Source organism: Aquila chrysaetos, chromosome 7, assembly GCF_900496995.4.
Source record: "Aquila chrysaetos chrysaetos chromosome 7, bAquChr1.4, whole genome shotgun sequence".
Classification (NCBI taxonomy): domain Eukaryota; kingdom Metazoa; phylum Chordata; class Aves; order Accipitriformes; family Accipitridae; genus Aquila; species Aquila chrysaetos.
The window spans coordinates 31,681,711-31,709,635 of NC_044010.1; the positions used below are offsets into that span (position 1 = coordinate 31,681,711).

At 38.8% G+C, this 27,925-nt stretch overlaps 1 protein-coding gene across 3 annotated transcripts in view; it reads right to left on the minus strand.

The window, feature by feature from the left end:
- The window catches only part of RCAN1 (regulator of calcineurin 1), a 42,321-nt gene extending 18,662 nt beyond the window's left edge, over positions 1–23,659 (minus strand). The window contains exon 1 of one of the 3 annotated variants that reach the window (XM_030020205.2): positions 22,943–23,659. In XM_030020205.2, coding sequence (XP_029876065.2) covers positions 22,943–23,644 — 702 coding nt within the window. In that variant the 5' untranslated portion in view covers positions 23,645–23,659. Of the gene's footprint in view, positions 1–3,841; positions 3,861–20,932; positions 21,163–22,942 lie in introns of those variants that run through there. The other 2 variants (XM_030020207.2, XM_041124826.1) reach the window with 2 other exon arrangements.
- Between the last annotated feature and the right edge of the window lie 4,266 nt (positions 23,660–27,925).

A 27,925-nucleotide genomic window follows, 5' to 3' on the forward strand; every position in this document is an offset into this window, starting at 1 on the left:
CAACTTTGGAGCACCTTCTTTTGAATAAAAAAATTCTGGAGAATGGTTTGAAACAGTCAATCAGTCTTTCCTCATGGGAGCTCCAAAACCTGTGAGACAATTTTGTTCACCATTTAATCAATAATTCTTTAAAGTTCTAACCTTATTTCTTCTCCCTTCACTTAAAAATTTCACCTATTAAAGACATGTGAATTGCAACCGAGGCTTGTTCCAATGAATGCCAGTTAACTTACTAATTTTCTTGATCTTAAGTCAACAGCTTTTCACATGACAGAAGAAAAAAAAATTTCCAGAAGATTACCTGCATCTATTGCTATTATTTCAAAAGGAGAATAAAGAAGAAATCCTACTCAAATTAGTTCTTAATGCAATTACAAACATTTATTTGAAGTCTGAAACTACAGACTGTACCCTGAAGCTACATGTCCTTTCAGCAGAAAGCCATAATGCCAAGGGATCCAGAGTTTTAACCACAAAAGTGTGCATCAGCTATGGACGTCAGCGAGGTTTCTATGAAGCAAAGTGCTGAATTCAGTCATTTCTCTGCACACAGAAGCTATCCACTCCACAATTACTCCACCGAGGGATTAAAAAAAGATTCAAATAACCCACTGATGATTTTTTTTTTTAAACACAGATTCCAAAAGCACTGCCAAAAAGGAAAGTAGCTGGTTTTTGACTGAATAGACTCTTACAAGATTTTTTTTTTTTTAATAGGAGCTTAAAATATATGAACTGTTGTCATGCTTGCATTATGTAGCCTACACATGTTCAAATAGAATATAAAAAGCTGTGCTCTATCACAGAGGGGCTATTTACAGATTCAATGTGTAAGAGTTTTCCAGCCAACCATCTGAAAAATAAATACCTACAGTGTGCTTATTCCTTCCTTGGAAAAATCCATGACTTACACTTCCATTTCCAAGCATTAAACACTAAATTCCTGTTCACTGACTGGTAACATAAAAGTGGTAATTTGGAAATTCCACTACAGAATATTTGAGTAACCAACTAGACTCATTTAGAAAACTTTTTAATATGGCAAGTATATTCCAAAATTTAAAGTCTTTTTTCAACATCTTTCCACTCCTGCAAGGAATTTACTCAAATGATCCATAATGAATGGATTACAATTTTGCCCTCATTCAAGTATTCTGGAAGGAAATAAACATTTTCATACAGTACATTTACTGGCAACTTTTTCTATTCATATTGAAAACACCATTCCACCTGGAAAAAATTACTTCTAAGTGCTAAAAACTAGCATCCAAAAGTTCGCAAAATGGCAGTGACTAAATAGAATAGTGGACTTATTAAAAAAAGTATCTTAGGATTTTATATATGGAGAGCATTTTAGAAGAGAGAAACAACTTCTGTTTAATTAAGTTTGTTTCATTGAAAAAAATATTTTTAATAAGAGGCAAAACCAGAGCAAGTAAATAAGAACTGCATAGCATTCTGTCAGTCTGAATGGACAGATTATACAAACAGAGGCTATTCGAATACTCTAACACCTCTGCAAAGCAGCATCTTAAACTGATCACGAATAAACCTGCTGAGGAAAGAACGGAGCCCTCTACAGAAACATCTCCATGAAACCTCTCTACTTCAGAGAGGTGACATTCAAGAGGTGACATTTTGGAACAAAGGTGTTAACCTGAACTGAGCAACCATGCTGGTCAGTTATCACCAATTCACATAATGCCACCTGAAAGCCTGATCAGCACTAGAATTTCTTCCTGCTCATCTATACCTCAAAGCTATCCTGCACTTGGGAGCTACAAACCATTCAGTCCAGAGCAGCTGGCATCTCTTTGGAAAACACAAAAACAGAGCAAATAATATTTATGACTGCTATATACCTAGGAAGTGTGTTAGAAAGCCTGTGAAGTTTGCTCTCACCTGGAAAGCAGAAAACAGTCATTACCAAATAGCATCTTAAAAGGTTAGGAATTTCTGAGGAGCACTCTGTGTTCACTTGGAGGATTACTAAGAGCCTATAACCCTATATTCAGACATCATTCAGGGATAATCTCCTCAGGACATTACTTAATCCTTTTAAGAATGATCTGGAAAAAAGGCATTGTTTATTGTGTTTTACTTTGAAAGAGCTCCTTCATGCAAGCATAAATCCACAGAAGAAAAATGTCCCTTAAAGTGATAGGGAGAGTTTTCTCAAAGTCATCAGACAGCAGGCAAAATATGGACTGCCTTGAGCCTCTTCGCAAGTTTCAATCACATATGATACTCAGATAAAAAGTTAAAGGACAACATTTGTGATAAAGAGTTGTGTGAAAATATCAGGGACAGGGCAGAGTAGGAAGACCAAGGAAGAAGCATGCAGATCTCTGTTGTCAGCTATTTTGCTTGGCAGAAGCCAGCCAGGCAGCTTATGTGGGCCTCCAGACAACCTAGAACAAGTATCAGCATATGCCACAGGATGTATAGAAGGAAGAATTCAGAACTTTGTAGAAGGTGACAGCCAAGGACACAAATGCAAAGTAAGACAGATGTTTGTTCCACAATATGTGAATTATGTACAAAGGAATTTGCAGGCTTTAGGGGCTCACTTAATCCACATGCTATAATAAGATTTTCAAAATAAAAATCACTGAAGTTACCTTAGGAAAAAGAATCGTCTTGGTTTTCCAGGAGTTTCCAGAGCTCAAAACAAAAGTTAAAAATGAGTGAGGGCTAAAGATAATTTAGAAGGACCACCTCCTAACTTTCACGTGATGGCTGAAGTGTATACTGAGCAAGCAATGTAAATCTGAAAAGTGTATTTGGCCCAGTATGCATGCTTTTGGTTTTAAGAATGAGCGCGCAAAGGCCAGAAGTGACAGAAAGAACTAACGAGTGGCTATCTGGGGCATGGTAAAGTGGACAAAAATTGAGAAGAAAAAAAGAATTCAAATGGATGGAAAAGTGCAGTGATAGGTTCAAGCTTGGCTCTGTATACAGAGCAGGGGAGGACAGCGTTCAGCTCAATGGTATCTTGTATGGCTAAGAATTAACTTTTAAAAGCCCTTTCTTGTCATTCAGATGTATTTAACTGAAAACGAGGCACCCATCCACTTTCCAAAGAAATGCAAAGTCAAAGTTGCCTAAGTGCCATTCCTTTGCATTGTCCTTTTTCAAAAATAACCCAGTAAGTTAGCAAGACACAGTTCAGTATAGCTGAACAGGAAAAGCGAATGCAGCAGTTTTCATTTACTAAGTAACAAAATATTCAACCTACTCCACTAGACCTAACTGGTCTAATCAAGAATATATCCATGCACAAACTGTTGCCCACAAAAAAAAAAAAAAAAAAGCAAACCCAAACAAACAAGCACCAAAACACCAGACAAACAAAAAACCAAGACACAAACCAACTTCCTATGCAGCCCCCTAAAAGAACTTGGATGCAATAGTCTTTGGCAGAACCAGCTCTTGTCAAGGAAGAGGAAGCAGCAAAAAGTGAGACTTGCCAGTCATTCAATACTCACAGCTTCATATCTGTGAAAGGCTGTCAGTAAGTCCAAGCAACTCCCTTCCAAACACCAAGAGCTCCCCTAGGCTTTTGTATCAACAGCCCGTGTCACAAGAACTACTGCAGGATTTGCTCCAAGGAAGACTGAAAGCTGTACTCCCTCTCCCCACGCACTTTTTTTGGCATTTCTGATATACCCTTTTAGTCTTGTAATGCCATAATCGTCAACACTGTTCAGATCACACTTGCCAGTGCAAAAAGCATGGAAGTTCACACACTTCAATGCATTTGCATGGGTGAAACACACAACAGACTGTAGAACTTGGCTGATAATTACACTGGTAACATGAAAAAAAAAATATTCATTACCATCCAGTAAAGAAATATTTGGCCAATTTACTGCATATGAGGATACCATTTTCTGTCAGTCCTCTGAACAACAGTAATCAATATTGCAGTGTATGTACATTATCAAATATGTTAAAATGTGGAGTACCGATGCAGAAGCCTCCATTTCTATAGCTGTTTCAATTGTGCAGTCTTTTACTTTGCTTAGTTGTTACCCTGAAAGTTAAAGCCTGACAGTCAAAGGAGAGAAGACAAGTAAGTTTCAGAAGAGAGAGTGAAAATGCCCCCCCCCCCCCCCTTTTAAATTATGCCAGCAGGAAAACACAGGTAGAAGAGCCAAGTTCAGGGAAGAAAGTAGAGAAATTCCCTGAACATCTCAAAAATTTGAAGATTTCTCCTAAAATACCCATACCTTTTGTCTGATATTAAATTTCATATTTATTTCAAAATAAGCATTTTTAGAAAGCTATGAGAAAGTCAAAGAGCAGCAGCTGTAATTGCTTGCTATTCTAACTATAGCTTTTCTTATTTATGCCACATGGCTTGTATAAAATCATGGAAAGCTCCACTATTTCCTCATAGCAGAAGGCAAAGGGTGGTCACTCAAATATTTCTTTGACTAATTCATTCCACTGGGTTTTCCATAAGTGATTCATAGCTGTACTCAACTTTCCTGGAAAACATTTCACAAAGTCTGCACAGTATGTAAAGTAGTATATTCTCATTGTCTAGTTTCTAATTGTGAATCTTTGAGACTCTAAAAGCAAACAGCTTGTTGTAGTGACTTCATTCTATCAAATACGATTTTATTAACTTAAGCACTCCTATACCCAGAATAACTGCCATCATGGCAAACATGCACACACTTGTTCAGGAAAACAAGTTACTCCAGGCTTACACACAATTCTACTTCAACATGTAACTAGACTTAGTACATCCTTTAATAGTCCATTTTATCCTCTCTTGCCCGTCCTGATCTTGACATCACTATGTCTCGATTGTGTTCCCAGTTAATGCCATAACATTGCCACTTTCCTAAATGAAAGGAGGATCAAGTCCTTAGCTGTAAGCTCCTCTTAGAAGGGATTTATCCTTGTTTCAATGTTACTGACAAAATGATACAATAAAAACCCTGAAACTATCAATAAATACAAAGTTACCTGTTTAATATAACTGAAGGTAAGACTATGAGGACAGGTTACAACAATTTGACTTTATGGCAACCTTGAAAGCCAGAGGCTGCTAGGGTCCAGTGAAAATACAAACAGTTCCTGCAAAAAGAAGCCTCAAAGAGCAGAGCTGTCAGCAGATCTAATGCCCTTTCCATTAACCCAGAAAGGGCTACTGTGTTTAAATAGAATAGAAGGTCATTTATCCTCTATCAGTGTGTACGTAGGAAGAGAAAACAAACAATCAAGTATATACATCTGAATCCCAAATCTATAGCTGCACTCAAACTCATTGGAGTTTCCCAAACAATTCTTCTCGCTTCTTTATAGAAGGGTGGTAATTATAAACACTAGCCTGATTCAAGATTTAGGTGAAAATGATGTTCCACGAGGCAAGAAATTTATTTGGCCTCTTAAGAGGAGCATCTCTGAGGAAACCTTCTCTGCCAAATCGTCTGAGACAGAAGTCATGAGAAACTGGGAAAGACTGTAGGGTGGGGGGGTGTAATTTGATTTTGTTTAAAAATTTTGAAGAGAAATCTAAATGCTTATTTTCAATGCTTATTTTTCCCCCCAAATATTATGAAAAAACTGAAAGATATGCATACTTTTCACTCCATTTCCTATATATCCCCATTTACTAGAACTCCAGCCTTATATGCCCTAAAAAACAGGATTTTTTTTTTTTTTCCTAAGGAAATTTAGAAACAGCCTCTCTGAATACTTGCATCTTCTATTAAAAGTTTGTCCTTTTCTTGGAAGTCACAACACTACAAAGAGTTTGTTTACACAGATGGACTGTGAAATAATTACAAGTTCCCTGAAAGTACTTGCCCAACTGGTTTCTAAAATCCCTCATGGTGTCAGTTCAACACAGCACACACCAGTGAGGCTGACTTCAGTACTTGATCAAAGTTCTGGTTACCCTCTGTCTGATCAAGTCCGAGTCAGGAGGGTACTACTTAAACAAATGAGTCTTCAAAGTAGTTCCCAGGACCCTCATCTCCTCCCATTTTCATTAAGAAATTTAAGGGAACTTAATTTTGTTCAGTATGCAGATAAGCTCTGGGTATAGTGAAACTACATGTAACATCATATCACATTATTTATATCTGGGTTGCTGCCTCTGTGCAATTCAAAGGCTATCAGGTTGATTTCTCTCACCAGACATTCTTTCCTGCTTAAAAGGGCAATTGATTACCCAATTCCTCCTTTCCCAGACAGTCTAACAAAGCACTGCTCAAATTTCTCATGGCTTGAATATGACTTACAAATTTCATTTTGATGAGAGCTTTACAGTCCTTGATTCAGGCAAGTTCTGCTGGACCTCCATTAAGCTCCATAGAGTTTACATTCTATGCTCTATTCATTTTTACCAATTTTTAGAAACACAGGTTATCACACATGTAAGTAGAACAGTGCTATCAAAATAGGTTTCCACTGTTATAAAATTGTTCCTATTTCCAGTGAAGGTTAAATAATAAAGAAATTTCAGTGAGATATTAAACATGGATGTAATTTCTCAGGTTTCCCTAGTGCTTTCAAATTTGTTTACTTGTTCTTGTAGTCCCTCAAACCCTGTTTTGGAAAACACAACCATGATGCCTTTTCTCCAGCCAAGGAAGAAAGGCAGACAGCTCCCTTCAGGGCACTGCCCTGAGCTATTCTTAGTCTGTTTGCTATTAATGCCACTCTCCAAGGTATTTCTAAGGAACTTCATTAAGTTACTGCAACAACAACGTCCTAGTCAAAGGAAAGACTACTATTGTATACTTAGCTTTTAAGTAAATACAGAAATAAAGGCATCTTTCCCATGTGAACAGTTAAGGCTTATCGTTTTTTCCAGATGAATTGAACTACTTCTGTAAAAAGCTTGGAGATAAAGTGTTTTATTTCACAAGTTTGACTATGAGGAAAACATACTAATGTGCTCAGGTGTTCTTCATAAAAACAGTTTGTGCATGGTTAACAGATACTCTTTTAGAAGTCAGAATTTCATAAACACTGTATTTTTAACCACCACAGACTGGTCACTTCTTCTCAAAGTCACTTGATTCTGACAGCCTCCAAGGAAAGCACTACCTTGGTTGTTTCTAAAGCCAACTCAGAAAATTTTAGCTGACATTTCAAATTTGCCAGGCAGAGCAAAAAAGAGCTTACAACAAGCATTTCCAGTTCTACATTATGCAGCCTAAATGTTAAAACAAGGTTTTTGCAAATTTAAATGCAAAAGAATTACAGAGTCTTCAAATAAGACAATATGCAATGCAAAGTACTAACCAGAACAGTCAGCAAAAAAGTGATACTTAAAACAACCGGGGGGGGGGGGGCGGCGGTGGGGGGGGGGGGGGGGGGGTGGAGGAAAGGAGGGGAAGAGAGATTAAACAGTAATGTGCAAATACATGAAAAGATTAAGTGTGTTGGAAAAAAGAAGTGGGGAGGAAAAAAAAAATTAAGAAAATCTTACCAGCAGCTCCCTGAAGAAATCATTGTCTTGTGAATTTACAAGAGAAGCTACGAAGCTACATTGTCAACTACCAGAAAGAGTCAGCTGCCTGTTTCGAGGCTCAGAAACTACCAGTTACATTAAAGATAAATCAGCTTGCAATAACAAAGCTTTCCAGGGCATGTTGCCCTTATAGGAGAGAGGGGGGAAAAAAAAAAAAAAAAAAACAACAAAAAAAAAACCAAACAACAACGAAACCACCCCACACTGCTGAACTAGGAATCTTTTAAATTGCTCTACTGCACACTGTTTTGTCTGTAATTAAACACAACTGCAGGATGTAGCAATTACAGTAATTCCTTTTCTGTCTGATATTGATGAGGCTTCAATATATTATGAAGTAAATACAATCAGATCTGTCTGTTCAGTAGTAAACTTTGTTGTCCCACATCCATTCTATTAAAAAATTAAGATTATTCACTTCCAGATTTAAGGTGACCTGGTTGGGATGACACATTAAGACTTTTCAGCACTTATTTGCTTACAGTCATTCTTGGGTTTTAGATTTTTATATCCAACTACTATTTACCCCCAAACTCTCATGGTCTGTCACACAGCTAACTTCTTGGTCTTTCGAGCCTTTACTCCTATTAGGTATCTCCAACTGTTCAGAAAGAATGTGGCTGACCTTCCAAGCTAACACCACCGCTCAACATTAACTGTCCCCAGCACTGTGTCAATTCCTCAGTGCCACAAGCAGCAGGTTCTCTTGCCAGAGAGCTGCCCTGGTGCGCAGGGGCCTGAAAGGGACCTTGGCTCCTCCGCTGACACTACCTCAGCTTTTGGACTACATTAGCACAAACTGCCAATAGCTTATCTGTAAGTGGCTGTATCGCACCGCAGTTTTGAAGCACTGAAGCGTTGCAGCTGGCTTTTGTTCTCCTGTGACTTAGCTTTCAGAGGATCTTTTACCTTGTACCTAAAGCTTAGACTTGGGCAATTTTTAAGAATAAGGTGATGGGGCAATTGCCCTCCTAATAATTATGGTTAAACTATAGGTCCCAAACACTGAGCTGCAGGAGTTTAAACCAGGTTTAGTCTAGGAAAGGGAGACAAGGAAGCAAAGACAGCACAGATGCACAGATTTATGTAGCTTCTACTTTCCAATTTACAATCAACCACTAAGCGATCAGAAGTTAATTCTTATCATTCCATCTGGTTCTCCTATAATCTAGGATTTTTTCAATTTATTTATTTAGAAGTGATATTAGACTTTTTAAAGCATAACATGCCTTCTGTTTCATTACTCACCATGGCATTTAAAAGAATGGATCTACTACAAATAACTTTAATAGCTGATTAACTGTGGGAAAGAAATACCCCTCAAAAAAACCAGACACCAGTGTGATCATCTGTTTTGCAGACCAAAGGACTCTAAATAGCACCAATTCAAGTCCCAGCTATGTCATACAAGACTCTTCTTCATCGCCCCTGTATTGCAAATAACAATGGGGCTTGACTGTTCAGTATTTCTGTTTATTTCCTGTGCTGACTTCTACAAGAATCTACCACAAGACAGTCACTAAAATATTCTTAATAGAAGTGTGCTATTAAATAAAAAGTTAGTTCAGAACATTTTCAGAGATAAAAGCTTCAAAATCAGTGTGGTGTTTGGTAACACCTGAACTTCTGTGCATTATGGAGGGGAAAAATTGACTCACAGCAGTGCGTGAGAATTAAGCAGCTGCACATAATTTTATACTGGTTAATTCACTTCAACTAGCAAACATTTTGTGTATCTTTTAGGCTTCAAACACACCTTCAGGACTGCATCATCTATGGGGTCAGAGGTTTATCTTGGTAGGCATTGTTATTTTCAGCTAGCAAATTAAAATTTGCTGTCATTTACAGTATCTAGAAGGCAGCTTTTCAGAGATTCCCAATAAAGAAGCTGGCAATTTCAATTTTGTTTCCACTGAGCATGTACAGATCTCAGAATTGTCATCAGCTTTAAGAGTATGCTTAGCATTTTCAGAAGGGAAGGAACAAACATAAGAGACAAAGAGGCAACGCTCTTACACAAATGCAGTTCATTCACACCAGAATGCGATGTTCGGCAACACTGGACAAGCTCATACATACATATAACCTAATGCCAGGAATGAGGCAAAAATCTGGCGACAATTCTAAGGCGCATTTCTTAGAAACTCTGAACTGCGCTATTAGAAGCAACTCACAACCCACAGCAGCTATCCAGCTGCAACCTTGTTATCTACTTGGCCCACTCACTTCAGAGCCTTCAAAAGGCCTGCCAGTCCCTGCCTCAGTGATAAAGGCACTAGAGTACAGGGCAGCTGCTCAGAAAGAATGGCCTCTTCCAAGATTGCAAGTCCACTGCTGCCAGCATGCTTCCACAGTAGCCTAATTCATCAACACTTCCCTCATCACACCACAGGAATAACCTCCTCCTCTCACTTTCAGTTCTGCTGCTTCTGTTTTCCTAAAAGCAAAGTGGGTGCTTGGGGCATTTCTATTCATACAAATATGCTTTGCTGCATGTTGTCAGCTATCACTCTAGTGCGCTTAATATAGCTTATATTTAAAATTCAGTCTCCATATATGTGCCAGATTTTACCTAAGATACCCAGTTTATCCTTTAAATGACAAAGATCATTAACAGGTGAAACTAAACCTAGATATTATCTTGGCTTTTGTCTTTTTTTTTTTTTTTAAAACTTGCAACATGAATGTGCATTTTAGTGATTTTTTTTTTTTTTAATTTTGATCTTTAGCTGTCATTTCCAAAAAGTAAAGCAGGAGTTGTCCCCAAAACATTTTTCTAAACTGTTATGGTGGTTTCTCAGCTATGACAGGTACATGAACTGTCATAATGAGTGAAGATACGGCCACAATCCTGACAAAATTTAATGAAAAATACTTCTGCAATTAACGACTTACTGTCATTAAAAAAATGCAACTATATTATGCCAAAACTACTACCTGAGGGAGTGCAAAGTTAGAAAGAAGATAAGGATGAAACTGTATGAAAACAGTATGCAGTTTGGGGCTTTTTTAATGGCTAGTTCTTTATAGCATGACAACAGTATTTAAGTATGAAAGATATTATCATAGGCAAGTAAAAGTTGCAGTGTTCATCTTCTGACCAATCTTCTGACACGTTCTCTGTGACTAAGGGAAAAACAAAAGTCAAGGAAAAAAAAAAATTATACTCTAACAGGAGTCTTTAGAAAACCACAGTAGTTGTTCAGAAGCAGGCTGGTATTTTTGTGAACTTCAAAGAATGAAAATTTCCACTGGAGTCAGGGAAGGAAGAATGGAAGATAGTTTCAAAATATTTTTAAAGAATGTTCTGGGTAGGTAGCAGAAGAACAATATAATTGCAACCAGTTACTGTACTTCGAAGAATATACTATGCGCAACTAGAAATTTCAAAAGCATTTTAAAAATATACTAATAAAGATAATAAAAGGAGCCAAAGAAGAGTCTGGATTTTATCCTAAATCACATGGATTTTTGTTAAGGTTAATGTCTAACATACCGTAATTTTCTCAGGCATGTTAAGTTAGTGACATACTAGATACTGTGATAAATTAATATAACCTGTATTTGCAAACATACTACAATATAATCAATTCCAGCTTTTTAACAGTCCAATAACCTGTCTGCAAAGTTTGTGAAGCTTCCTATGCAACCAACCCTTTCATTGCAGCAGCCACACAATAGCAACACAAGAGCTGAATTACTTCAACTGCTAGTGGCAATATCTTAGCATTAAAAAAACCCCAGCAAAATAGACATATGACCATCTGATCTAATCAGAGATGCCTCAGGGTAATTTTGCTGTTGAAACACTACTGGTAACAAAAAAACACTGGCATTTAAAGCTTTTGAAGCACTTAACAGTAGAGCTTTCAGGATATGTTTAATTTCTTTGTTTATATGGCAAGAACACATCTGTTTTGACTGAAGGGGGAAAAGAGATGAGTATTAGAAAATAACTCCTGAAATCATTATAAATTCCTGAATATTCAAGGCAATGTTTTTTGTTTATGAACTTACACTTCAATTAACATTGCTGAAAAAAATACAGTTCTGCATTTCACTGCTTCCCCTGCCCCTCCTAGAGAAATTTTTGGTTTTCACTTTTTTTTCAGCTGAAGAGAGAAAAACTTTCATCATTGCAGTCTAATATTGATAAGAACGGAGTTTTATTTTGGCAACTTACTAAGGAAGAAACAAGAGACATAGCTGCATCTCAAGCAGTTAATTAAGGAAAAAATCCCTCCTGAAATTGTCTCCTGTGAAGAATTACTGCACTTAATCTGCTATGGACTACGTTACTAAAATTAAATTTTAAAGTTTGCTTGGCATAAACCAAAGGAAAAAAACTTTTAAAATGTGTTCAAAGTTATTATATACCTCTCAGGCAAATGACCTTCTCCCCCACTCCTTTCTCAAGAGAAAAATATCTGACTCCTGATGTGAAAGCTTTATCTATTCATGCCTAATAGGTGGGCTCTATTTAGTGTCCTTAAATTATATGCTGTAATGAGGCATGAACACATGGGCTAACAGCATTTTTAAGAGAAGTCACAACGATTTAACCTAGTCTCTGATCCGATTATTCTTTTGGTTATACAACCCCAGGCAAGAGTTATTCATACTTTCCACTGCCTGCAACAGCAGCTGTTTCACTATCTCCCTGGAGCTTCAGGAAAATTCAAGCCCTTAATCACTGTTTCCATTAGCCAACTGATCTTTGCTATCAACTTGATGTGATATAGCCAAAGTGCCAAGTAGTCTAACTACAGGAAATTGATTAAAAAAAAAAAAATCCATCCTGCAAAGAAGTATCCACATACCTAGAAGTTGGACAAATACCACTCATGAGTTCCCATTGATTCCATCTCACTTACACAAGCCAGACACATAAGCTTTCTCCGCAATACTTTCCAAGTGTGTATGTTCTGCTTGACCCAAGAAAATATCTCTTATTATTTAATATCACAACCTGCAAGAAATATGCATTTTAGTTCTTATCTCATCTTTCCTTCTTTTGCCCATATTTAATTTCATTCTCCTCCCTGAACTGGGCAAACCAGTCTACAACATACATATTCCCACTTTTAGACAAAAAGCAGGACTAAAAGTAGCCTCAGCCTTCTGTATTAATGGACATATTAGTACTGCAGCTTCCTAGCAAAGCCGCCAGCCCTGAATAATTATCAAAATTCTATAATGAAATATCAAAGATGGGAGTTGTTCTTAACACATTTCATAACAGGCATTATCTAAATTTGTTGGGTTACACCCTTCATTTCTCATATTTTCACTAGAAGCCCACGGATGTGTATTTAACTAAATGGATTATGAATGGCTTCTTCACCTACAAAAACTGGAAAGAGGAAAAAAACAATTTATTATAACAATACAGCCTGCATCTTCTGGCAGTTCACCAGCTCAGTTACTCTGGCTTCCTATTTCTACAGAAAAAGGAAACACTACCTCTAGGAAAAAAAGAAACAATTCTCCATATCTTTCAGCCAGTTTTTATTTGGAAAGCATCCTGATTTTTAAGAGGCCTTTTCATCCAGACAGTCCCTTGTTTTGAAAGCAGGCCTAAACCTTCACGGAAGCTTCCAGAATGGTATTCTGTCAATGAAAGAAAATAAAGTGACTTTGTTTTACTTGCCTGTACAGCACCTAAAAGTCAAAATCTGACTCTATTTTTAAGGATACCAAGATCTTTTAAAACTTTTTTTTTTCTTAAGAGTGTGATACAGACACACATATATATCAATCCATTTATCAAACAATCCTAATCTCACCATAATCTCCACTCAAAACCAACATGCAACCCTGCACATTTACAGCTAAAAGACTGGACATACACCTTTCACAGCATTAAGTTTTTACAGCAGTTTCTACATATGCCTCATGAGCTTCCAGGAGAGAAGTGCCAAAAGCACCTTATTTTTCTCCTTGCCAATTGTCTGCCAAATGACTCAAGTTTATCCTGTCAGAAACATCCTTCAGCCAGGCTGAATATAGACAGGACAAACTAACCACAATACTTTCAACTCACTTCTACTTTACTCTCGTAATAGGGCAGTTTGGTCCCATTTACCACTCCTAAAACCACTGTTGCATCAAAGAGATACACTGTCTCACAGTTTATGGTGTCCACAGTGTGTGTGTTGCATCTTCATAATACATTTTGTACTTCAGGAACAACAAGTAACTAAAATCCAACTCATTAGGTTTGCAATGTACTCTCAGCTCAATAGCTAAGAGTGTGTTCTCCTTCCAGGAAGTCAGCCAACATCAAAATAACTCCAAAAACAGAAACCTCAAAAAGGAAAAACAATTCAAATCCAACTCTTAACTTCTGAACTATCTGAAAATCCGCAAAGTGAAGAGGAAAGTTTATCTTGGACAATGAGGTTACATTTTAATAAATTAAATCCACTGTACATACTACGAGTATTGGTAGCTCTGCTTTTATGAGTGGGACCAGTGATAAATAATGACTCACACAGTTAATGAAAAGAAGAAAGCCATTCTAGTTATCTCTGGCAGTAACAAATGCTTGGAGGAAGAGACAAAAGGTATAGAAAGCCAGGTATGTATAGACTACTCTTCTCCCATCTAAACCTGGCAATAGCACTTCACAAACTCTGAGGATTAAGTTACACCCTAATCACTGTGCCTGATAAGATACTACTATGCATTAATCAGTCCCACCCCTTTTTTAATATTAGGCTCCTGAAGTCCCAAACATTCTAGGACAATGACTTCCACAGTTTAATTATGCATTACGCACATGAAAAATAAATAAAAAAACTCAACGTATTTTAGACCTCATTCCCAGCTTCAGGTTGATTGAGGACAGTGAATATTTCAGCTTTGCTAAAGCATTTCCAGCATATTCTCATATTCTATGAGGAAAAAAAAAAAAAAAAAAGAGTACAGACATTCCATGCAGTGGCTCACTCCCACATCTCCCCTCTCTCATGGAAATGACAATCCTTTACACTTCAAACTTTTTTGGTAGAATGTGATGGAGCCTGAGTTGTGGGGTTTTTTGGTTTGGTTTTTTTGATTGTTGGGGGTGTGTGTGTGTTGGTTTTTTGGGGGTTTTTTTTGGTTTTTGGTTTTGGGGAGGGGGGGGTTGTTTTTTTGTTTTTTTTTTTCAAAAAAAGAAAAAAGGCACCTGAAAATCCTTCATAAATGCCAGGTTACAATAATTCATACTGCATGAATGATCTCCTAAGACTTAAAAAATAGTTTCCCTTGGGGAACAGGTTCTGGCTATCTGAATGGAAAAAACTGTAACTAATTATAAAGTCATTCCTAGTTGCTTTTAGGCCAAAGGTGTCTAGAAACCTCTCGTCACAATGTGAAGTCCCTATGTTACTGACAGGTCTCAGTTGGGTCCATCCCTCAAATACTTCTATAATCAGCTGTATCATCCTGAGGGGAAAAAAACCCAACTCAAAAAACCACCCACAATCTCCATGTCACGGTTGTGGGACTTTTGTTTCACCAAGCTGAGGTCTCAGTGAAAAGCATGGCTTCTGAATTACCTTACATTTTTTTATAAATTAGTACACAGAAAACATTAACTAGCTTCACCAACTGTTCTTTCACATTCAGTTTTACCTGCCACATTGGTTTCAAAACAGCTCTCGGATTATTTATCAGTAACAACAATAACTTAATTTTTCCTCACTAACTTGAGAAGCATCTCCAAGAGGAAAAAACCCAAACCAACCCCAATTAAAACTACCTAACATCCCATTTGAGGAAGGTGGCACATCTTTGTTAGAATACCATTAAAAAAACCCAATGAAAACAAAACTACACATCCAGAACTCCAGTCTGCTTTCGCACATATAAGAACAAAACCCAAACTACAATATCATTTCTATTTAATGTACCATATATGAACTTTGTGTAACCATTTTTAAATTATTTTCCTCATTTTCCATTTTCAGTTCTTCCGACATTGTTATGACATTAAAAAGCATATTCTTATTAATGACCAATATTATTTGTTTATAAACATTGCTTATTAAAACTTGCCCAAATGAATAAGCACTTTCAGTGACAAACTGCTGTAGAGTTAAGCTTTCTGTACGATTGCTGCCAAAAAGACTGTCTTTTTATCATTTTAAAACCTATTGTGCATAGGACAGTTCAGTCATTGCTGATCTTAATCATTTTATTAATGCTTATATTATTGAGAGGTGTTTGGGATAAGTTTCAAGTTAGTTATCACATCTAACATTCTGCAGTTATTTTCATATTTTTCTATTTACACTGGTATGTATGTGCCAGTATTCCTGAAGAACAAAGCTAAATTTGCTCCTGAAAGAAAGACAGACAGCAAAGAATATAAGGAAATGTTCTCCATAGTGTTCTAATGTATACTAGACTTGTTGGTGTGACCAGAGCACAGTGATTTAAACCAGACAAAGTTCTTCCAAGTTTCCATTTGATTCTCCAGGAAGACTAAACCTCTTAATCTTGTTGTAGCACAGATCTTGCCTATGATCTTTTTTCATGACTTTGAGCTAATGATTAGAGCATTGGATCATACAGAAATATTTTTTTTGTTAATATCTCCAATATCTATGCTATTAATGACAATTTCACAATATCTGGTTTTACTTTTAGGTATTTTTAAGCCACCCAACAACCATCTTGTGCAGCATTACTGAAATTGTTTCTAAACAATGATAAATTTGACTGTTGCTTACTCTTATTTTCACCCCATATGTATGACTTATGTTAGTATATTATATAAATATTATATACTTCCATTTTATTTCTACTTATAAAGGTATTTGCATTGTTTGCTTGAAGAATGATCAGCAGACTTTAAGGACTTAACTAGTAGTGGATTTTTGACATAGAAAAAAAGTATTTCGATATTTTCACCTGACCTAGGAGACCTATAAAGGGTCCAAGAGTGATATAAACCTGAACCTGCTCTCAAATACATTCTCTTAACAAGATCAATATACTGAAAGCTGCAGCATGAGGGTTCTCTGTTAGCACCTTATTTTATCAAGGCTTCAACTGGTTATGATGCACTCTGAAATGCCTTGAGCACAACAAAGAGCTACCGAAATTAAAATAATTCTCCCTCCCCTTGTGAAATCAGCCTTTCTACTACAGTTCCATGGTATGAGTTATACTTCCCGTGAAAGTACAGACAACATGTGGACAACAGTTAAAGGAAGCCACCTAATTCACTATTCAATGCCTCAAAGTCCAAGTATATGAAAAAAGCAGTCAAGCATTGCTTGACTAAACCATTTTATACTGTACAGTCTCTTCAAATCCTTCTACTCCAGCTGAAAATAGAGTATTCAGCTCAAAACTTATTCAAATCACCTTTGCGATTTGAATTTTATTGAATTATTTATTTGAAATTTATTCAAATCACATCTCAGCATCCCACATGAGAACTAGAAAGGAGCAACTAGAAAACCTACTCTGGGTTCACAGGCCAAAAAAAAACCTACTCAAGTGAGAAGACTGAAGACACCATCCTTTAAAACAGACACACTAAGATTGAATAAAACTTTAATACTTGATAAAATGTAGAACAATATTCATATTTTAATTACATTTTCTTATTAAGGCATAGGATAGAAAGAACGGACCAAAAAAAAACCAGGACAGCGTTGTCACCAAGCAAACTACAAGCATTAAAATCGAGTCTATAAAGTGTATAGCTTTTGTCTTCAAAGTGAGGAATACTCTAACTTCACTCTCTGGATATTTCACCTCTTCGTGACTACTGCTAAGGTTTCCGTAAGGAACGCATATACAGTATAAAGTGTTAGAACTCTTCACATTATTCATAAAGTATGCCATCTTTTTAGACAAAAAAAGATTTTTTCCAAAGACCCTCAGAAACTGAGGATGTTAAGCATCCCAACGACTCTCAGGAGTTCAAGTTTGTCCTCAGATGCAGAGATATGATCAAGTTCTGCTTGTGCACTTGGCAGACTGGATGCATCCCAGGAGCCATAAAACTGCATTAGGATGGTATTATGCTCTGCTGTAACGTCAAAGATTATTACGTCAGCCATAGCATTATAGCTATAAGGCTTCCAGACTTCTAGTCACTCAAAAGTCTGCCTTAACCTGTTAAGAGCTGCAGAATAAATCTGCATCATCTGAAAGTAGAGGAGCTAAATACTTTCAGAAGTTTTATTGCAAAAATTTTCATAACAGACGATTTTTTAATTTATTTTTTTCAATCATCCTGAATTGTTTCACTGTTCAGTGTAAAAACAGGTTATTGGGCTATGATTTTGAACAACAAACTTAACCCTGGGCTTTTTTGGAAAGCAATAGCACAGAAAGAACTATAAATGTTGTCACAAAAAAATGATTTAACACTGGCAGAGAAAGCATGAAAACTTTCAAAATATGAGCAGAAAAGTACAGATACCATTAAGTAGTTTTTACATTCCCATTAGGGAACATTTTGCCAAAACCAGAGCTGTGGTCACAAAAATATAAACACATAAAAATGCTCACCTTGTTGAAATTTACTTTCAAAATATTTTTTTTAAATGTGATCTAAAAGGATTAACAAACTTTAAGTAAAAGGATTAATGAAGCATGCGACCAAGACAGGAAGAGATTACCAGAAAACCCAAGTACTATTTTGTAAAGAAAGTTTTGTAAATACTGCTGAGAAATTTGACAGATTTCCTGTAAAGTAGAAGTAATTCGCTAAGTATTTAAAAAAACACGAAAGGCATTCAACATCTCATGATTATTCCAGTAGGCTGTAAGTCAATTAAAAATTTCTAAAAGTATGGTTCATTTAACAACAGCTTTATTTTCAGATCAGTTCACAAACAAGTTTTTTCCATACTGAAACTATATAAAGCTAAAGGAAGAATAGAATTGTAAAGCTATGATAATAATTAACAAGATTCAATACACCTGCCATTACTGCTTTTTTCTTAGTTATACTACTGGAGAGATTTCTGACCTTATTTAGGCCTTATCATCAAACACAATTATAATTTTTTTTTTTTTTTTTTTAATAAATGATCACAGACACTGTTTCACAGCCAGTTCTACTTTTGCTTGCCACTGGAGGTTATGTGAGGACACACACTACTGTAGATGACTGGCTCACTCCTACTTCTAGTGCACTTAAAAGCAATCCAGCTAAGTTTCTTTAAAAATACAACTTTCAGTGAAGTTTTCCCTAGCAAGCTCCAGAGAAAAACTATTATCATGATATAACAGCCTGTTTTCAAGAGTTATCTACAAAAGTAAATTTTCCTTAACTACGGGAAACCTTCCGCTACATTCATTAGTTTGCAGTAACTTGCAAGACTTAGCAGATTAAGGCAATTACAGATATTTTAAAGTAATTTAAGGAATTTAACTTGTTATAAGGAAAGTTAGCTGCCATCAAAAATCTCTCATCTCTAGTCCTAAAAAACAATTCTTTTCTCAGTACCCCAAAGTTGAATTCTTTCTAGGTACTCTTTACATTCCTCTTTTACTCTTCACAAATTAAAAGTGTGATACTTGTCTACAGCTAAGCTGAAATGGAAACCTGACAGTTAGAACAGACCTAGGTAACCTACTTAGCAAGAGACTACCAGGGCATAAATTAAGTTATTTAGCCCCCCTGTGGCTGTACTCAGAACTTTAAAGTCATCAGTGAAGTATGCCACATCCCTTCAGGATTACAAGATACAAGCAAGCATATTACCTGCTGGACACCTGCTGAACTTGCCATTTGACAGTACAAGTTCTATAAAAAAACCAGAGTGTCCTCTACTGACATAAAAAGGCTCTTAAAGATTGAATACCAGTTGAGGAGGATTGGAAATATGCAAAAGCATAATTGCTGGCTCTGGTAATTAGCTACTGACACTTTTTTTTTTTTGGTAAATGAGTACACAGGAATACAGTTACAATAGATCAAACTCAATTGCATGTTGTATGAAGAAATACTGCTTTTCCCTCGGAAAGAATTACAATTCCTCAAGCATAGCATCAATGTTAAAACTACCAAAAAGCTGGGGGTTAGAGGTAAAAGACATTTTGGGTAATCAGAATAGCATTTTTCCAAGGTAATTAGCCAACTTGAAAATCAGATACAGGGTTTTAATTTAAGATAATTTCTTGTACTTCAGTGAAAACAAAAGAGGATGCAGAATCTATATGTATTCTTCCAACTGTGCTTTAGAAAAACTTGAGAGTCGGTATTTAAACGTTCTCTGGAAGATTTTGGAACTTACATTGAAAAACTAGCCATGAGGTATTTATTTAAGCAAGTCACATTCTTTCTTAGGAGAATAAAGCAGAAAACAAATTGTCATTTACTAGAACTATAACCTTACTTGATAGGATAGTCTATTTTTAAGAGATTAATCTCAAACCCAATAAAACTTCTTCAGCTTTCTCAACTGACATCTACACCTCAATAAAAAAATTAAAAAAAAAAAAAAAAAGAGAGCAAGAGCAGGAACATACAACCAGCATTTCAAGTGCAAATCACTGTTTGGGAAGGGGGAGAGCAAAATAGAAATAGTTGTTGCCAGCTGTTGCCTAGCTGTCCTATCTCACCTTTGATTGGAACAACCCTCCTCAAATAGGGCAATCCAGGATTATTAAGGGCCTATTGAAGAGAAAAAAAACACTAATTATGTAGACAAGGTATTTTAGGAGTGTTACATACACTGGAAAAAGTAGGAAGTTCACAAAACAGAAGACAACACATTGCACACACCAAAATTCATAGAATATTTATAAAACGCTATGTCTGGTGATGTTACATTTTACAATACCTTTACTCATTCCTTTATCATCACAGAAAAAGTTCCACACAACCATTTGCTACACTGATAAGAGCAAGTTTGATTTTTCTGTATACACCCTATAGTAAACTAAGTGAATTTTCTTAAAATTAACTTCCTAACAAAGTATAGCCTTTTAAAATTATTATCATCTTGGAAATATTTTCAGATGCTAAGTTTTCACTGTAGACCAAACCACCTTCATTTTCTTGGATACCAGAATCATTAAATGCTAAGGTAAAACTGGATGCACACATGGAAGACCGTAATCTTTTCCCCACTTCTAATATAACCTTTTTGTTTTCATACCATCCAACAGCAGTATGCTGAAGCCACCTTTCACACATCCAAACAGTCCGAGATCCAGCCTTAGTGCCTTATCCCACCTTTTCTCTCTTTGCAACTGCCTGACATTTGGCCAACAGAACACATTAAAAATGTATCCAGTCCATGAATCTGCTGTTTTCCTACAGAGCAGTCATACATTTCCAGCTTTAAAGAGTTAGCTCTTGCCATCTCTGTAACTGTATTAAATGAAGCTAAATTATATATTTCAATGGCTGAGATTCAGTTAACAAAAACCTAAGCTGTTTTTTCAATCTATTACGAATCTGTGTACACTTACCACATTTATACCAGGTCCCAAGCACCTCAACATTTTTTTTGTGTTATTTATAAATCTTTCAGAAGGACTTTTCTTGCCTCTTGGATACACGTATTTATTCAAGTTCAAGATAATTCTTCCATTCTTTGCCTTAGGAATTTAAATTTTAAAAGCAACAGCTATGCTGCAGTAACTGTGCATGCTGTCATCCATGGTTAAGATAGCACAGTTTATGCCGAGATGATTAACCTCAAATTATTTTGTTATTATTTTAAGTAATCTGCATTCCTTCCTGCTGCGGCTCTTGGCAAGAAAAAAAAAGTAGTTAAAACAATTTTTTGTTGTAATGTTAAGGATACTTAAGACTTTGTCCCAATCTAAATTAGGTGTCTGAAGACAGAGATTCTTTGGAATCAAAACAGAAAGACAGAAAAATGGTTCAAGTGTTCAGATACCTCCTGGTCTTGCCTGGAAATATGCATCTGTGTCGTCATCCACCTAACTGCTGTTTCAAAACATGCATGTCAAGGTCACAAGAATCCATCTGAGAAAATACTATTACTACATAGAACTGACTAGGTGTTTTCCTAAGCATACTTGGAGTGAACTTGAATTCAAGTAAATAAGGTAAATCCCAATAAAGTTGCCATTCCCATCATACCTGCAGGTGCCTGAAGCCATACGAAAGTATATTGCCATTAAAAGTTACATAACCTTAGAAAGTAACTGGAATACAATGCAGCTGCATCTCCTATTTCCAGCTCATTTTTAATGCATTATAACTGTAAGCTGGGTTGAGCTGTTGGACTACTACTACAACTCTAAGTTGTTTTTCCACAAAGAGACATCCAATCATTTTAATAGGATTTTAAACCAGTACAATTATTGCCTAATTTTTCAAGTCCATTTCATTTAATTTCAATCTGTTTAAAACCTAAATGTCTCCTTCAGTATCGAAGTCACTAGAAAATAAGAGCTTGATAGCAAAACCAACTATAAAAACCAAGAGAAAAGTTAGCTTCACTCATTCTTTAATTCTGGCCAGGTCTGAGACAAGTAAAAGAAGGATGAAAAATTAAGACTGATTTGAATTCCTTCTTCGTCAAGAAGGCCACAGATAACATGAGAAGCAATTCTGAAATATGTATGTCCACTTATTACACCTAGAGCTGCGGTTTACTTCAGACAGTTTACAGTATTCCTCTGACAGCTGCCGTTACCGTTCTCTGCTCTGGAACAACGGCTGGTAGTTTTGATTATTTTTTTAAACAAATCAACCCAGACAAGCGCCACAGATCTGCGTGTGCTACCCAACAACTCCCTGTGCCTGTAGGCAGGCGGTTTCAGCGCCCACCGGGACCCTGCCCACCGACTGCCTGCCTGCCACGCTGCCGGCTCTCCTCCGAACGCTGCCTTCCGCCTCGCGTCTCACCAAACGCCTTCGGGTGCATCAGCAAACCGCTGTTCCTCGCTGCACCGCAACCGCAACGCCCTGCACAGAGTGGTCGAGGGCGGGGGGTCCCTTCTGGTCTATGCACCTCTCCGCCCTAACCTGCGGGTTCAGGTCAGTGGATCCGCCGGACTGAGCCTCTGCATCAGACCCGAGGACAGGGACCTGGCAGAACACTTGACACACCGGGCCCGCGGAGGGGCCGGCCAGCCGGGGCAGAGCCACCGCGCCTCCCGACACTCGCTTCGTGCCAGGAGAGCGGGCGGGGACGCAGAGCCACAGCCTCGGCCCGCTACCTCCTGAGGCAGGGGGCGGCCACGGAGACCAAGGCGCCCGCCGAGACCCGGGCGGAGGCGGGCCGCCCCCTGCCTCTCACCCCCCCCCCCCGCCGCCGGCCCGCAGCGCCCGCCTCCGCCGCAGGCCGCCGCTCCCCACACGAGCGGCCCGAGGCGGCGGCGGCCCCGGGGGGCGGGAGCCGGCCCAGCCGAGCGGCGGCGGCGGCTCCTCGCCGGCAGAGGGAGCCGGCCCGCGGCCCTGCCCGCGGCCCCCCGGCGTGGGGCGGGACTGCCCGCCGCGCTCACCCGGCACGGGCCGTCCTGGAAGACGCGCGGGTCGAGGTTGCAGGCGATGGTGGCGGTGGGCAGGTTCCGCAGCGCCACCGCCTCCATCTCGCCGTCAACGAAGCTCCAGTCCGTCTCGGCCTCCGGCGGCGGCGGCAGCAGCAGCAGCGCCGCCTCCTCCTCGTCGTCGTCGCCGTCGTCCCCTGCTTTCCCGGGCGGCAGCGGCTGCTGGAACGGCGGCTCCTCCTGCCCCGCCGGGCCCCTCCCGCCGCCGCCGCTCTCCATGGCCGGGGGCGAGCGGAGCCCCCGCGGGGCGGGGCCCGGCGGCCGCTGAGGCGACGTCGAGCGCCTCGCGCCGGCGGCGGCTTTGCCCCCCCTCCGCCTTGCCGCGCGCACACGAAACTTACAGCCCCCCCCCCGCCCGTTTTGTTTCCTTAACCCCCGCGCCGCTGCAACCGGCGCCTTCCTGCCCCCCCACCCCACCCCGCCCCGCCCGCGCAGGGCGCACGGCGCCGCCCGAGCCAATAGGAAGCCGCCGCCGCAGCAGCAACAGGTGGCCTGCCCGAGGTAGGCGCTGCTTCCGCCATCTTGAGTGAGGGCAGCGGGCGGCTTGCGGGGTGTGCGGGAGCCCCGCGGGTCGTGGGGCGCAGGCCGTGGGGCGGTGGCCGGGCAGTCGAGGCGGGGTGGGGGGCGAGGTGACCCAGCAGCTGGGGTTGGGCTCATGCCTAGTGAGCGCGGCCACCCGGTCAGGGATAATCGCTGCGACCCGGGGCCAAGGGGACAGGCCAAGGCCTTCTGCAGTCGCACAGCTGTTGTTTGGCAGCACGGCTGGAGCACGGAACAACACGTCTTGATTTAAAGGACAAGGAATATTATGCAACAAGCGGATGAATAAAAAAATCGTAGCTCAAACACTTATACATCTGCCAAAAGTCGCCATCATGTCCGTCTGAATTCCCTTATCTGCTTTAAGGGCAAGCCGACCAACTCTTGATGTTCTGCAAACAGTTCACTGAACAGACAACAGAAAGGAAGCTTAGAAGAAAAAAAAAAAGGCCATAACATTGTTTGAACAGTTGCATCTCCTCTTGCTGGCAATCGATGCAGCTAATCTTCACCCTTTCTTTGTACTTTTTTCAAAAGCATCCTATTGCTGGACCAAGACCAGAAAGGGTTTTGACTTTACAATCTGTGAAAGATAGCATATAAAGCCACTTCTGTGTCCTTTCCTACTTACTTTGGACGTTAAGTAGACATTTTCTTACAACCTTCCTTTTTTACCTGTGTCAATAAGGCCATAAAGGACAACTGCACCTTCCCTGGCTACACTCGAGGAGCTGCTTGTGTCAGACATTACTACGTTGAAGAATAAAGTTTACCTAATGTGCTTAGCTGGTTAGTCTGACCTAACTGACCTAGACAAATGCTTTTCTTACATATGTATACGTAGCATCACCTTCCAGGGAAAGGCCCAGAAGTGAGCTTCAAAGGTCACAGTTTTTTTATAAAGTTATTGTGACATTCACACAGCTACCTCAAACGTCCTGTACTAGTACAAGGATAACGCAGAATAGTAAAAGGTAGTAGGGAGTGAGAGGATGCTGAGCAGTAGTTGACAAAGTACTAACCTAATATTCTACCCCTGTGGGGCTGCATAAGAAAAAATGAGGTCTAAAAAGTGGAAATAACCATCAGTCAAAAATCTGTTTTCTCACCTGAGACCTGTTCAATACCAAAAACACGGCTACTAGCAAAATGTGCTTGAGTTCTGTAAAGAACGAGAAGTGGTGGCAAAATATGGGAGTTCCTTCTTATCATGAGAAAGCCTCTGAGGGGCTAATCTTCTTCTCATTTCCAGTTACAAGAAACTTCTCAGACATGAATGAGGAAACAGTTGGTATTTATACTATAGCTCAGAGTCCCAGGGCTTACTTAGAAAGCAACATTTCATCACGCAGCGTGATCTTGTCATCAGGTGTCATCTATCCGGAGACTGAAAAAAAATTGTTTCATTTCATAATGTCTGGTATTCTAGGTCACAGTTTTTTAACTGTTTTTTTTGTAGATAACACATGTTAGTGTGCACTTAGAAAACATTACTGTGCCAAATATGGGATCGGATTTTGTAACCAGACTAAAAACATACTGATGCAGGCTATGATGGGTCACTTCTGGTATGTCAAATATTTTCATTGGTGCTCAAAGTAAAATGCTCTTACAGATCTTTTCTTCATGCAACAAATGCAAACAAATGCAACAACATGAAAAACTAAACTAGGTGAAAAACTAATTTTGACAGTTGCAAATGCTGTACCACCTGCTTATCTGCACTGTGCAAAGTTTACAGCAGAGGCAACAGCCCCACTCCTTGAGATACCACTGTTACCCTATCTTAAGTTAGCACTGCTGACCTTTTATTCCAACAGATCAAAGACTTTAAACTGATGAGTTACTGGTCTCAGTCAATTTTAATGAGATCTTGCAGGATACAACAAGAAGAAAAATGCCACATGAAGAGATAATTGTTTGCCTTCTCCCTCCTCTTCTGTTAGAAGTTTCTTCAGACTCTCTAATCTGTTTTGAACCATTTAAGCCTTTTTCGGAGAGATGAGCTCTCATCTTAGATACAGGATATTTTCGTGATCAGTTGTACCAAGTGACGTAAGTCTGTATGTTCTCACACCAGTTTTCACAAAATTCAGACAAATAGTATCTTAAAAGAAAAGTCACATATATGAGTAAGCTGAAACTTTTTAATGCTAAATTAGCATTAAAGCATCCAGACAAGCTAATGCCATTTTTAACCTTATTCTTTGATCTCAGAGTTGCTTCCTGACAGGAGTGGTGACACTTGCCTATTTGAGAAGAAGCTATCTGTCTGTATTCTCTGCATCAAGAGCTCTAGCCCCCTGCAGAAATCCCACCCGACGAATCTGAGCTGAAATCTGCTGTTACATATACTATAAACTTAAAGTCAAGAAGCAAAACCTGCCAACAATGAATTCCTGTAATTGCAGCCTGCCATCTTACTATTATGAAAGCCATTGAAAAATACTCATCTACCCACTACTGGTCTAATGGCATAAGCCACCCCCCAGCTGGTTATTGTAACTCAGTTGTCAGATGTGTGGGTGAAAATAAGTTATTAATTATATTTGTATCATAATAGCACCTAAAGCTCAGCTGAGATCATTATCACATCCTACCAAGTGCTGCAGTACTCCACAGCCAAAGGACCTACCTGCCCTAAGAGCTTAAAAGTTCAAAAAGGCAATTCAGAGAAAGTAAGCATTGCTTTCTCTGAATCTCTGCCCCCCCAGCATTAATTCAGTCATAGACTTCAGAAGAAAAATTAAACCTGAATCTCCCTAATCGTAGGGTTTATTGACAGATTCAGCCTTTCTTTTTGTCACATATGAAGGGAACACAAGGTACAATTTTGACTGGAAGAGCTGGTAAGCTAAGAAAAAAATAGATCTTCACCCCAATGTCCAGCTTTGGGGACAGAGTATCTTTAAACGTGAATGATAATGATTAACGATAATGATTTTTTTACACGCAGGAAAAAAAAAAGATTCCTGGGGTAAATCACTAAATGCACGCTAGAACAGTGCCATTCAAATATTTTAAACAACGCACACTACCATCTAGTGGTAGGAAGAAAAGCACAAAGGATCTCAAAAGGGCTACTTTTATTACAAGCCTCTGCAACAAAAATCCTCAATTCTCAGGTGAAAAGTAGCTAACCAGAACGGAAAAAAAAAAAAATCAAACTATACAGAACTTGATTCTGACTAAATAGGAAATGTTTGGAGAAAGACCAAACATGGGCCCTATGGGCAACTTTACTTCCTAAACACTCATTTAAACCACTGGCTTATTTAATATTCCTCAGAATAGATTTTCCCTGGACCTATTTAATGGCTATGCGTAGGCAGATATAGTTAGCAGTTTAAACACATGGCATTGGTATCAGTGACAATGCTTCAGAAGACTTTGGGTTTTTTCCTGCATAGAAGCCTATTCACAAGACAGTACTGCAATCATTCTTTGGCTGTAGACTTTAACAAAGGATATGCGTATCAAAAAATTGCATATATTAATATTGAAGATTAATTTTGGCTATCAATAACACAGTTTTATTTTCATTAAAATAAATTTTCTTTCATTATTGTCATATCCTGCAACTACAAAAGCACGTGTCCTCAGTTGCTTTCTTACATTGACAACGAAATGTTTGTACTATCAGTTATTTGTGTATATATATAACAGAAAATTTTGATTTCTTAAACCTTAACCAAATAACCACCTAGATTTACAATAACAAGTGTCCAACACATTCACAGACTTAAAAGCTCAAAGCAACACAACCATCCAGTTGAATCTAAAAGATGGTCAAAAGAACTTGATCCATGCTCATGCATGCTTTCCCCACAGTCAGGTATGGCAAACCAATGTATCATACGGCATTTTAGATAGTTACTTCATTTCTCTTGTTAGATCATACAAACTTCATGAAAGCCTGACTGGTTCAACAACACTGACTTGTGGGGATCTTCTTTATTAAGAAGGTTCAAGGAAGGGGTTCTCAAACTCCCATGAGGAAGGGCATACCTTAAGTGTGCCAGTCCCTTTTCAATCAATTTCTTTAGTTGGAGGGGAAATGCCCATCCTTGATCTCCTGCCCAGAGCCAGGAGGACCCTTCCACACAGTTGTGGCTCCTTCACGGGCTCCCCAAAGAGCTTTACCGCCTACATTTCCGACAGCCATCCTGAAGGCCTTGTTTTCTGGGAGGTTTCACTAAAAATCCTACTTGGTAAAGTCTTTGATTTACCTCTTTCAAGTACTTATTATCTGCTAAGCAGCCCTTCTAGGTTAATTTCTCACAGATAGACTTGTTCCCCTTAAAACAGCCTGCCATAGACAGAGAGAGGTCTGACCCTCTTTAAAGCAAGCCAGTCATCTTAAAGTGAATATATAACATACACAAAATCTCACTATTT